The sequence below is a fragment of the Taudactylus pleione genome, unplaced genomic scaffold (assembly GCF_031769625.1).
Source record: "Taudactylus pleione unplaced genomic scaffold, aTauple2 ptg000277l, whole genome shotgun sequence".
Lineage (NCBI taxonomy): Eukaryota > Metazoa > Chordata > Amphibia > Anura > Myobatrachidae > Taudactylus > Taudactylus pleione.
The window spans coordinates 1,042,892-1,054,976 of NW_028284679.1; the positions used below are offsets into that span (position 1 = coordinate 1,042,892).

The 12,085-nt window shown below is 48.2% G+C and overlaps 1 protein-coding gene across 1 annotated transcript; it reads right to left on the reverse strand.

The window, feature by feature from the left end:
• Positions 1 to 707: 707 nt before the first annotated feature.
• Positions 708 to 1,807, reverse strand: LOC148513538 (olfactory receptor 5AP2-like). The gene has a single exon (XM_088481741.1). It carries the CDS (start codon positions 1,638 to 1,640, stop codon positions 708 to 710), a length of 933 nt encoding a protein of 310 aa, XP_088337867.1. The 5' UTR covers positions 1,641 to 1,807.
• Positions 1,808 to 12,085: the final 10,278 nt, after the last annotated feature.

The following is a 12,085-nucleotide window of genomic DNA, read 5'->3' on the forward strand; positions in this document are numbered from 1 at the left end:
CAGCCTAACCATAACCCTCCCCCTAGTGCCTAACCCTAAACCTAACCCTAATACTCACTGTCGGGATTCATCAGGATTTTTACCATCGGGATTCTGCTGCCAGTATTGTGACTATCGGGATGGTCACCACCGAGATCCTGACTACATCCCTTATGTAGGTATGTAATATTGGAGTATTAATATGGAAAATGGCAGAAATTGTTTATTAGTCATTTATAATTATTACATTTTCTGCTAGGATCTATGGCACTGTATTATAATATTAGATTATTTTATTTAACATCTATTTGTTTCTATTAGTGGTTATTACTGCAGTCCGTTTTATTAGCCATCAACACGATATCATGTCCACCAGGTCAAAAACTGTGGGTTTAATCAGAGGCCTGCCTGAATGGATCAGTTGGGTAAGGCGGTTGGCTATCAACTTAGCAGAAATCTTTATGTCAGTGCTTAATAAGGCAATAGGCCTAAAATTTGTACAGGTCGTAGGGTCTATGTCCAGTTTTGGCATTGTTATAATTTGAGCTTCTACCCTCTGTGTATATCTTACTATACATTATGATTGTATGTTACAGGTTATACTGTTAGATCATCAATGTTATCACTGTACAATATGATATAACATCTCTGATGGGCCCCATATTATTCTATCCACATAAATCGCAGCAATCAATGTTGAAGCAGAAACATGTGTGAACATATACATTTTATTTCAGGATGGGTGTACACCTTCTCAATAATCTAATAGCTCTGTGGACATCTTTATTTCTGAGACTGTAGATTAAAGGGTTTAGCATTGGGGTAACAATCGTATAGAAAACTGACACTATTTTGTCAGTGACTTCTGTAGATGAATACCTTGGTTTCAGGTACATGAACATAGCTGTCCCATAAAAAATGGTCACGACAATGAGGTGGGAAACACACGTGGAGAAGGCTTTATATTTGCCGGAGGGGATTCTCACTATCACAAAGAAAATGTGTATGTAAGAGAAAAGAATGAGAGATAAGGGAATAAGAAGAAAAATGGAACCTCCGACCAATGTTAAAATGTTGTTCGCTGAGATATCACTACAGGATAGTTCAAGTAATAAAGGAGCTTCACAGAAGAAGTGGTCTATTGTGGTTGACCCACAGTACTCTAACCGATAGGTAAAGAATATATCTACTGAAGATACGACAGAGCCAGTCATCCAGGACACAGCGATCATCCTGATACAGGACGCTGTGCTCATAATCACATTGTAACGCAGAGGGTTACAGATAGCAACAAACCGGTCATAGGCCATTAAAGCCAGGAGGATGCACTCTGTTTCACCCAATAACAGGTAAAAATAAACCTGGAGAAAACAACCAGCAAATGAAATACTTTTGGAAGATGTAGCGATGTTCACCAACATCTTGGGTACTATGATTGATGTGTAGCAGATGTCCAAGAAGGACAGATTGCTGAGGAATAAATACATAGGAGTGTGTAGACGGATGTCCACTCTCACAGCCGTAATGAGCAGAATGTTCCCAGTCAGAGTAGACACATAAATCATCAAAAACAGCTGGAACAATGGAACCTGCAAGTTTGGATTGTCTGAAAGTCCAAGAAGAATGAATTCCTTGACTGAGCTCTGGTTCCCAAACGACATGTTAGCGATCCCCTACATATATGACCTCACCCTACAGGAGGATATTAGGTGAATATACACAGTGATTAGTGATATAAGGAGAGACTTCTTGACACAGAGTTTAGATATTGACAGCTCACTTTAAGAAGGATATTATTAAATATAATCAATCCAAAGTGCGTCCATAACTATTTTTCAAGGTTCAATTAGAAAGCGAGGAATAATACTCCTGCAATATAATATGCTCAGCTTAGAAAATAATAATATACAAGTTTGAAACAATTAAGTGTGTACATTTTAATATTGGGAACATTTTCATGTAAAGAGTCACCACGAAGATGCTAAGTGACGTAAAACGCCAGTTGGTGTTTATTTTCCTGTTACTTTGTACTTAATTAATCAAAGGGGATGTAGTCAGGATACCGGCAGCCACTATCCCGGCCGCCGAAATATCGACACTGAATGCCCGGCATGGGACTAAAGATAGGCATCAAAATCCCATTGTCTATCATTAGCCCCACAACGAAATCCCAATGCCTGGCATACCTAAGGAAGGTAAGCCGGATATCTTCGATTGTAGGCACAGGGGGGGGGAGGGTTAGGTTTGGGAGCCCCAAGGTGGACTTAGGGTTACGCACCCCCCCGGGAGGGTTAGTGTTAGGCTAGGGGGAGAGGGGGTTTAGGGGGTTAAGCACCACTAGGGAGAGGTAAAGGTTAGGCACCCCCCCAGGAGGGTTAGGTGTAGGGAGCGGGAAGGGGGGGTTAGTGTTAGGCACCAATGGGGGAGGTTAGGCTTGGGCACTAGGGGGGAGGTTAGGCCTGGGCACTAGGGGGGAGGTTAGGGTTTGGCACTAGGGGGGAGGTTAGGGTTTGGCACCACTAAGGGAGGGTTAGGGTAGGGAGAGGGGATAGTTAGGGTACTTTGAAACCCCAGTCGGGATTTTCAGCCGTCGGTCTTCCGCTGTCGGTATTTCATCCGGGGGGCTATTCAACCGCCAGCATTACATACAGTACCGATTCTGCAATAGTCCAATACATATTCCGCTCACTGCACCTCCAAAAGCAGAGTGTGCTTAGTACATAAACATAACTTAAAGAAATTTGATGCAGGTTATACGACTTCTTTCTGTCCAATTAACCAACAAAGAGTCTCCAGTGTGGCCATACTCTATTAATCCTACAACATATGCTATGGAGTATATTTACTAAAGTGCGGGTTTTTAGAAGTGGAGATGTTGCCCATAGCAACCAAACAGCTTTATTTAGCAGCTTATAGAAGATAATAGCTAGATCTAATTGGTTGCTATGGGCAACATCTCCACTTCTAAAAACCTGCACTTTAGTAACTATCCCCCTATTAGTCCTACAACAATAGGTCACTCCCTGTAGCTTCATTCAGATTCATAATGTGCCATATTTTCACTGAGAATTAAAAACATTTACTGTGTCGATGCAGCTGAATTGTGTTTCTGATCAGTTACAGCAACTCTGGAGTCTGTCAGGGGTGTTGTCACATCTTGCAAATCAAAAATAATGTTTTGGTGTTTTATGCGTGTTGACATGCTGGGGTATATTTACTAAGGTGCGAGTTTTTAGAAGTGGTTTAGTTGCCCATTGCAACCAATCAGATTCTACTTAACATTTATCTAGTACCTTCTAGAAGGTAATAGCTAGAATCTGATTAGTTGCTATGGGCAACAAAACCTCTTATAAGAACCCGCACCTTAGTAAATATAACCCGCTGTATGCACAAATCCATGTTTGCTGGTACCATTACCATTCTGTCAACTGGATCTATGGAATTGAATAATAATTTGAAATTAGTTCCACAATCTAATAAAATAATGTGTTCTATTGTCCAATGTATATGTACTAAATAAAAATATATATAAAAAATATCAATATCATCACCAGTACTAAATTTCCCATTTTTCTATGTTATGCTTGTCTCTTTAAATGTGTCAATTGTAACATATTCAATATATTTATCTTCCATATTTATGTCCTAAAAAGTATAATAATCATCCTAAAAAATAATTCTCATGTTTGTTAATTTTAATTAAAAATGTTTTTAGTTTTCATATGTTCATTTCCCATACATGTGATATATTTAATTTATTTAGTATTATTCCTAAACAGAATTTACAAGCTACAAACAGGCAAAATACAACTTGCTGATGGTATTTATATGCTAAATTTGCCATATTTCATGGACAGGTCATGTGTCCTGTGCCCTCTAGGTTACACCTCTAGGTGACTGTATTAGCACCGTGTGTAAGATTATTTACTATTGAAACTATGTAAATATTTGAACCAGACAGAGCACAGAATTACTTAGTGGCGACTTTTGAAAGCTGACGATTCTCAGCGGTTTTGACACCAACATTTAAGTTGATCATATCTTTGCCTGATAGATATTTGATAGACAAATCATTAGACTGAGAGACTAATATTCACAAGGGCTTTGTAACCAGGCTAATTAATCAGAGTAAACAACTTAATTATAGAACTATAGGGGAACAGACTATACAAAGAGAATCTCTAACACAAGATCTTTGTAACTGACTGATAGCTGGAATAAACCCAGGGCCGTACAATTATGTGAATGTGTTTAGGTATAATAACTGCCTAATTCTATATTAGTTGGCATCTGAATAATAAGACACTACATATACTGTACTGAAACAAGTCCTTTTAAGGTAAAAGATAAGAGGCTAATAGGCTGCGTAAAGAGGTGTAAGAGCAACAACTGCCTAATTATGTATTGATTGTCATTGTGCAATAAAGACACACTACAGTATATAAACAGCCCTGAGCAAGCTCCTATTCTATATAAGAGTATATAAGGCTAGGAGTTTGTTATCAATTATAAGCTAGATCACAATATACTGTAGGTTGTTGGATTACATAAGTATATGAACATTTCACCACTGTCTCATTAATAGTAAATGGCAGAGGGATAGAAAAAAACACATTTTATACATAATCTTAAAAAAGCTCAGTGCTTAATACTTGATGGTATACAGATGTGTCCTCTTAGATCTTTGCCGCGAGCAGATACACGTGCTGCGTAGGATTCCATGGTGCGAGCACAGCGCGTGGCATGGCATAGCGTAGCACACACGGCCACGGGTAATTGCATGGCGCTATGCGTGCACATGTTGGTAACATGATCGGCAAGGATACAAGAGGACACATCTGTATGATCTCTGATAGAATGATACAATGGGCAAATAAGTAACAACTTAAACATAAAACAACGTATCCCCATTGTATGCCTGTAGGGAATCTGCTTTAGTGTAACCACCTAATTGTTTATGAATGGTTATAACAGACTTTATGTTAACTGAATTATTTACAGCTAATTATTGGAAATTAGGACAGTAGCAAAGCAGTGAAATGAACTTATATTTGTTACATTATAACATAATAACTGGCAGTCACAGTATAAATCATCATTTGTAATCACTACAGTATATTTAACCTTTTGAAAAAACACACTTTACTTTTACTATTATTAATTTTTTTAAATACTTCACTGTATTTTGATTTCCTGTTTATTATACAAATATATACAATATTTTTATAAATATTATTCTTTTTAAACCATGTATGTATAAATTATAGATTAATCTTAACAGTGCATCACAAATTCAAACTCTGTTTTATTTACTCTTTATGTGTAACTTAAAATTTAAGACACCATTAATATTAAATGCCAATCACATCTGTTTTTATATTTAATATTGTCGCTGTTTTAAAGTTTTGGGTCAAAACCGACAAGAATCGGATCTTGTTAAAGTCACCACTTAGTGAATCTAGCGCTACAATAAGACAGAACTCTACTCCATCTGCAGCTCTGTCCTCTGACTCAGCAGAAAAACATTATTCTGTAGAAAGGAATACCTTTGTGTTATCCAGACACTACAGTATGTAGGGAATGATAAATAGTGTCCAGTAGTCCAACAATATCAAGTGTAATATAGGCAACTTTATTACAGAGAGAAGGTTTTGGCCGTTGTCCTAGAATAGTAAAATGCAAACTGTCCCTGGTGAGTCCGGTAACACAATGGAGACTTTCTATTAAAGTTGCCGTGATCTGTATGTCAGATGATAATCAGATATTACACATATTTATGAATACTTGTCATTGGGTAAATCTCAGTGCAGAGATTGTCAATGTGTTCTAATGATGTTCTTTTATAAGTATTGTCTATAATTCCCTGCACAGAGCATGCCTGACACTCTAATGCCCAAATGTAGGAAATAAATTGGGCTTTGACCCCAGAGACTTAATTTAGAAAAATATGTATATTCTGCAAACACCACCCTAAGGAATACACATAATGAGGACTTTCTTATTCCAAGAAGGAGACAATTTATCTGACGGGGACTTAGGGGCATATTTAATAAAGGTCAATTTTCATTGATTTGAATCTATTTTAATCAATTTAAAATTGATCAACATCGATGATTTGTTTCTGATGCTAAATCACACATTTACTTACAGACAATTTTTAATTAGTTTTTTTAAGTGTTAGTGAACGTGTGATTTAGCCTCAGAAACAAAACATCGATGGTGATCCATTTAGTGTAAAATCAATTAAGATCGACCTTTAGTAAATATATCTCTCACTATTTGTTTGCAAAATAACAAAACCAAAATGCAGAGACCTGTAATATTGACATTAAGGTAAGAATTTAAGTTAAATACATCATATTACGGGGTTTATGCAACAAGCAGTGAAAAGCACGGAGAAGTGAACCAGAGGAGACATTGCCGATAGTAACCAATCAGCTCCTACTTATTATTTTATAGTCGTACTTGATAAATACTGCTTCAAAGCTGATTGGTTGCTATGGGCAACTTCTCCACTGGTTCACTTCTCCACGCTTTTCACTACTTGATACATAAACCCCTAAATGGCATAATGTCGTTAAAGAAACCATTTTTATACACACAAGAGGAAACAAGAGGAGTAGAACCAACTGTGTTATATTACAAGGTGACAGGAGAGTGCTGAGATTATACACATTTCATACATTAGGGTTGAGTGGAAACAATGTAATATGATCCTTTATATATATATATATATATATATATATATATTACGCTCCCACCTGTCCACTTTGCTCAACAAATGCACGCCATGCAGGGGCGGAACTAGTGGCGGTGCAGCCGGTGCCTTGCACCGGGGCCCGCTGTGGTGCAGGGGCCCATTGCCGCCTGCATCCGACAGCTCCGCTGCCCGCCGACCCGGTCCCCAATAAGTAAAATGGTTGGAACCGAAGCTGGCCCACTTTGGCCGCTCCAGCTAAAACATGACAGTCCGACACCCACCGTGGCCCGGCCCCTTGTAATGACATGTCGCGCATGACGTCACGCGCGCCATGTCATAACAAGGGGCCGGGATGCTGTAGGGAGAGGATCAAGAGGAGCCACGGATCGAGAGGAGCAGCGAGGAAGAGAAGCAGCCAAGGAAACAAGGTAAGTAAGCGGCTGCAGTGGTATGGGCTGGGGGGAGCAAGGCTGAGACACACACTGAGGGGAGAGGAGTAAGGCTGAGATTCTGGGGGGGAAGGCTGAGATACACTGGGGGGGAGGCTGAGACTCGCTGGGGGGGAAGGCTGAGACACGCTGGGGAGGAAGGCTGAGACACACTGTGGAGGGGAAGGCTGAGACACGCTGGGGAGGAAGGCTGAGACATGCTGGGAGGAGGGGAGGCTGAGACATGATGTGGGGGGGGAAGGCTGAGACACGATGTGGAGGGGAAGGCTGAGACACGCTGGGAGGGGAAGGCTGAGACACGCTGTGGGGGGGGAAGGCTGAGACACGCTGGGAGGGGAAGGCTGAGACACGATGTGGGGGGGAAGGCTGAGACACGCTGGGGGGGAAAGGCTGAGACACGACGTGGAGGGGAAGGCAGAGTCACGCTTCGGGGGGGAAGGCTGAGACATGCTGGGAGGGGAAGGCTGAGACATGATGTGGGGGGGAAGGCTGAGACATGCTGTGGGGGGGAAGGCTGAGACACGCATGGAGGGGAAGGCTGAGACACGATGTAGGAGGGAAGGCTGAGACACGATGTGGAGGGGAAGGCTGAGACATGATGTGGGGGGAGGGCTGAGACACTATGTGGGGGGAGGGCTGAGACACGATGTGGGGGGGGAAGGCTGAGACATGCTGTGGAGGGGGGGAGGCTGAGACATGATGTGGGGGGGGAAGGCTGAGACACGCAGGGAGGGGAAGGCTGAGACACGATGTGGAGGGGAAGGCTGAGACACGCTGGGAGGGGAAGGCTGAGACACGATGTGGAGGGGAAGGCTGAGACACGATGTGGGGAGGGAGGGCTGAGACACGATGTGGGGGGGAAGGCTGAGACACGCTGTGGGGAAGGCTGAGACACGATGTAGGAGGGAAGGCTGAGACACGATGTGGGGGGAGGGCTGAGACACAATGTGGGGGGAGGGCTGAGACACGATGTGGGGGGAGAAGGCTGAGACATGCTGGGGGGGGGAGGCTGAGACATGATGTGGGGGGAGGGCTGAGACACGATGTGGGGGGGGAAGGCTGAGACGTGATGTGGAGGGGAAGGCTGAGACATGCTGTTGGGAAGGCTGAGACACAATGTAGGAGGGAAGGCTGAGACACGCTGTGAAGGGGAAGGCTGAGACCCGATGTGGGGGGAGGGCTGAGACATGATGTGGGGGGGGAAGGCTGAGACACACTGTGGAGGGGAGGGCTGAGACACAATGTGGGGGGAGGGCTGAGACACGATGTGGGGGGAGAAGGCTGAGACATGCTGGGGGGGGGAGGCTGAGACATGATGTGGGGGGAGGGCTGAGACACGATGTGGGGGGGGAAGGCTGAGACGTGATGTGGAGGGGAAGGCTGAGACATGCTGTTGGGAAGGCTGAGACACAATGTAGGAGGGAAGGCTGAGACACGCTGTGAAGGGGAAGGCTGAGACCCGATGTGGGGGGAGGGCTGAGACATGATGTGGGGGGGGAAGGCTGAGACACACTGTGGAGGGGAAGGCTGAGACATGATGTGGAGGGGAAGGCTGAGACACGATGTGGAGGGGAAGGCTGAGACACGATGTGGAGGGGAAGGCTGAGACACGATGTGGAGGGGAAGGCTGAGACACGATGTGGAGGGGAAGGCTGAGACATGATGTGGAGGGGAAGGCTGAGACACGATGTGGGGGGGAAGGCTGAGAAATGATGTGGAGGGGAAGGCTGAGACACGCTGTGGGGGGGAAGGCTGAGACACGCTGTGGGGGGAGAAGGCAGAGACACGCTGTGGGGGGGAAGGCTGAGACATGCTGTGGAGGGGAAGGCTGAGACACAATGTAGGAGGGAAGGCTGAGACATGATGTAGGAGGGAAGGCTGAGACATGCTGGGGGGAAGGCTGAGACACGCTGTGGGGGGAGAAGGCTGAGACACGATGTGGGGGGTATGGCTGAGACACGCTGTGGAGGGGAGGGCTGAGACACGACGTGGGGGGAAGGCTGAGACATGATGTGGGGGGGAAGGCTGAGAGACGCTGTGGGGGGGAAGGCTGAGACACGCTGTGGAGGGGAAGGCTGAGACACGATGTGGGGGGGAAGGCTGAGACACGCTGGGGGGAAGGCTGAGACACGATGTGGGGGGAAGGCTGAGACACACTGTGGGGGGGAAGGCTGAGACACGCTGTGGAGGGGAAGGCTGAGACACGCTGTGGAGGGGAAGGCTGAGACACGCTGTGGGGGGAGAAGGCTGAGACACGATGTGGGGGGGAAGGCTGAGACACGCTGGGGGGAAGGCTGAGACACTCTGTGGAGGGGAAGGCTGAGACATGATGTGGGGGGGATTGGCTGAGACACGCACTGGGGCTGGGAGGGAAAGAGTATGACACACTGGGGCTGGGGGGAGCAAAGCTGACATGCTGGGGCTGAGGAGGGGAAGAGGATGACACACTGGGGCTGGAGGGGGAAGAGGATGACATACTGGGGCTGGGGGGGGGGAAGAGGATGACATGCTGGGGCTGGGGGGGGAAGAGGATGACACACTGGGGCTGGGGGGAGCAAAGCTGACATGCTGGGGCTGGGGAGGGGAAGAGGATGACACACTGGGTCTGGGGGGGGGAAGAGGATGACATGCTGGGGGGGGAAGAGGAGGACACGCTGGGGCTGGGGGGGGAAGAGGATGACATGCTGGGGCTGGGGGGGAAGAGGATGACACACTGGGGCTGGGGGGGAAGAGGATGACATGCTGGGGCTGGGGAGGGGAAGAGGATGACACACTGGGGCTTGGGGGGGAAGAGGATGACATGCTGGGGTGGAAGAGGATGACACGCTGGTGCTGGGGGGGTGAAGAGGATGACACGCTTGGGCTGGGGGGGAAGAGGATGACACACCGTGGCTGGGGGGGAAGAGGATGACACGCTGGGGCTGGGGGCGGGGAAGAGGATGACACACTGGGGCTTGGGGGAGGAAGAGGATGACATGCTTGGGCTGGGGGGGGGAGAGGATGACATGCTGGGGCTGGGGGAGGAAAGAGGATGACATGCTGGGGCTGGGGGGGGAAGAGTATGACACGCTGGGGCTGGGGGGGGAAGAGGATGACATGCTGGGGCTGGGGGGGGAAGAGGATGACATGCTGGGGCTGGAGGGGGGAAGAGGATGACACACGCTGTGGCTGGAGGGGGGTAGAGGATGACACGCTTGGGCTGGGGGGGGAAGAGGATGACACACTGGGGCTGGGGGGGGAAGAAGATGACACACTGGGGCTGGGGGGAAGAAGAGGATGACACGCTTGGGCTGGGGGGGGAGAGGATGACATGCTGGGGCTGGGGGAGGGAAGAGGATGACATGCTGGGGCTGGGGGGGGAAGAGTATGACACGCTGGGGCTGGGGGGGGAAGAGGATGACATGCTGGGGCTGGAGGGGGGAAGAGGATGACACATGCTGGGGCTGGAGGGGGGAAGAGGATGACACGCTTGGGCTGGGGGGGGGAAGAGGATGACACACTGGGGCTGGAGGGGGAAGAGGATGACACACTGGGGCTGGGGGGGGTAAGAGGATGACACGCTGGGGCTGGGGGGTGAAGAGAATGACACGCTTGGGCTGGGGGGGAAGAGGATGACACACCGGGGCTGGGGGGAAAGAGGATGACACGCTGGGGCTGGGGGGGAAAGAGGATGACACACTGGGGCTGGGGGGAGGAAGAGGATGACACGCTTGGGCTGGGGGGGGGAGAGGATGACATGCTGGGGCTGGAGGAGGGAAGAGGATGACATGCTGGGGCTGGGGGGGAAGAGTATGACACGCTGGGGCTGGGGGGGAAGAGGATGACATGCTGGGGCTGGGGGGGGAAGAGGATGACATGCTGGGGCTGGAGGGGGGAAGAGGATGACACATGCTGGGGCTGGAGGGGGGAAGAGGATGACACGCTTGGGCTGGGGGGGAAGAGGATGACACACTGGGGCTGGGGGGGGGAAGAGGATGACACACTGGGGCTGGGGGGAAGAAGAGGATGACACGCTTGGGCTGGGGGAGGAGAGGATGACATGCTGGGGCTGGGGGAGGGAAGAGGATGACATGCTGGGGCTGGGGGGGAAGAGTATGACACGCTGGGGCTGGGGGGGGGAAGAGGATGACATGCTGGGGCTGGAGGGGGGAAGAGGATGACACATGCTGGGGCTGGACGGGGGAAGAGGATGACACATGCTGGGGCTGGAGGGGGGAAGAGGATGACACGCTGGGGCTGGGGGGGAAAGAGGATGACATGCTGGGGCTGGGGGGGGGATGAGGATGACATGCTGGGGCTGGGGGGGAAAGAGGATGACATGCTGGGGCTGGGGGGGGAAAGGATGACATGCTGGGGCTGGAGGGGGGAAGAGGATGACATGCTGGGGCTTGGGGGGGAAGAGGATGACACACTGGTGCTGGGGGGGAGAATGAGGCTGACACACAGACTGGACAGACAGGATTTAGTGTCTGGGGAGGGCAGTGAAGGGTGGTGAAAAAAAAGTCTGGGCAGCAGAACAGACACTGGATTTAATTACTGGGGGGGAGTGAGGTGTGGTGAAATGTTGGTTTGTTGGGTGCGAGAAATGGATGGGGGGGCCCAAAGCATATTCTTGCACCTGGGCCCACCACTCTCTAGTTCTGCCACTGCCAAATGATTACTTCCTCACACTCACTCAATATTTTGCCTGTGCTGCTCCCTACCTCTGTAACTCTCTCCCTCTCAGACTCTCCACCTCTCTACAAATCTTCAAACGGGCTCTCAAGACCCACTACTTCATCAAGGCCTTCCAGCTCTCATCCTAACCCACCTCATGCTCTTTCCTTCCTATCTTCCCCTTCTGTGTCACGCCTGTCTGTCTGCCCTCCCCTTCTGTGTCACGCCTGTCTGTCCTCCCTTCCCCTTTAGAATGTAAGCTCTCATGATCAGGGACCTCTTCCCTCATGTGCTTCTCCTT

Excerpts from the sequence above, each read along its gene's own strand:
- LOC148513538 (XM_088481741.1), bottom strand. The coding sequence starts at position 1,640 with ATGTCGTTTGGGAACCAGAGCTCAGTCAAGGAATTCATTCTTCTTGGA.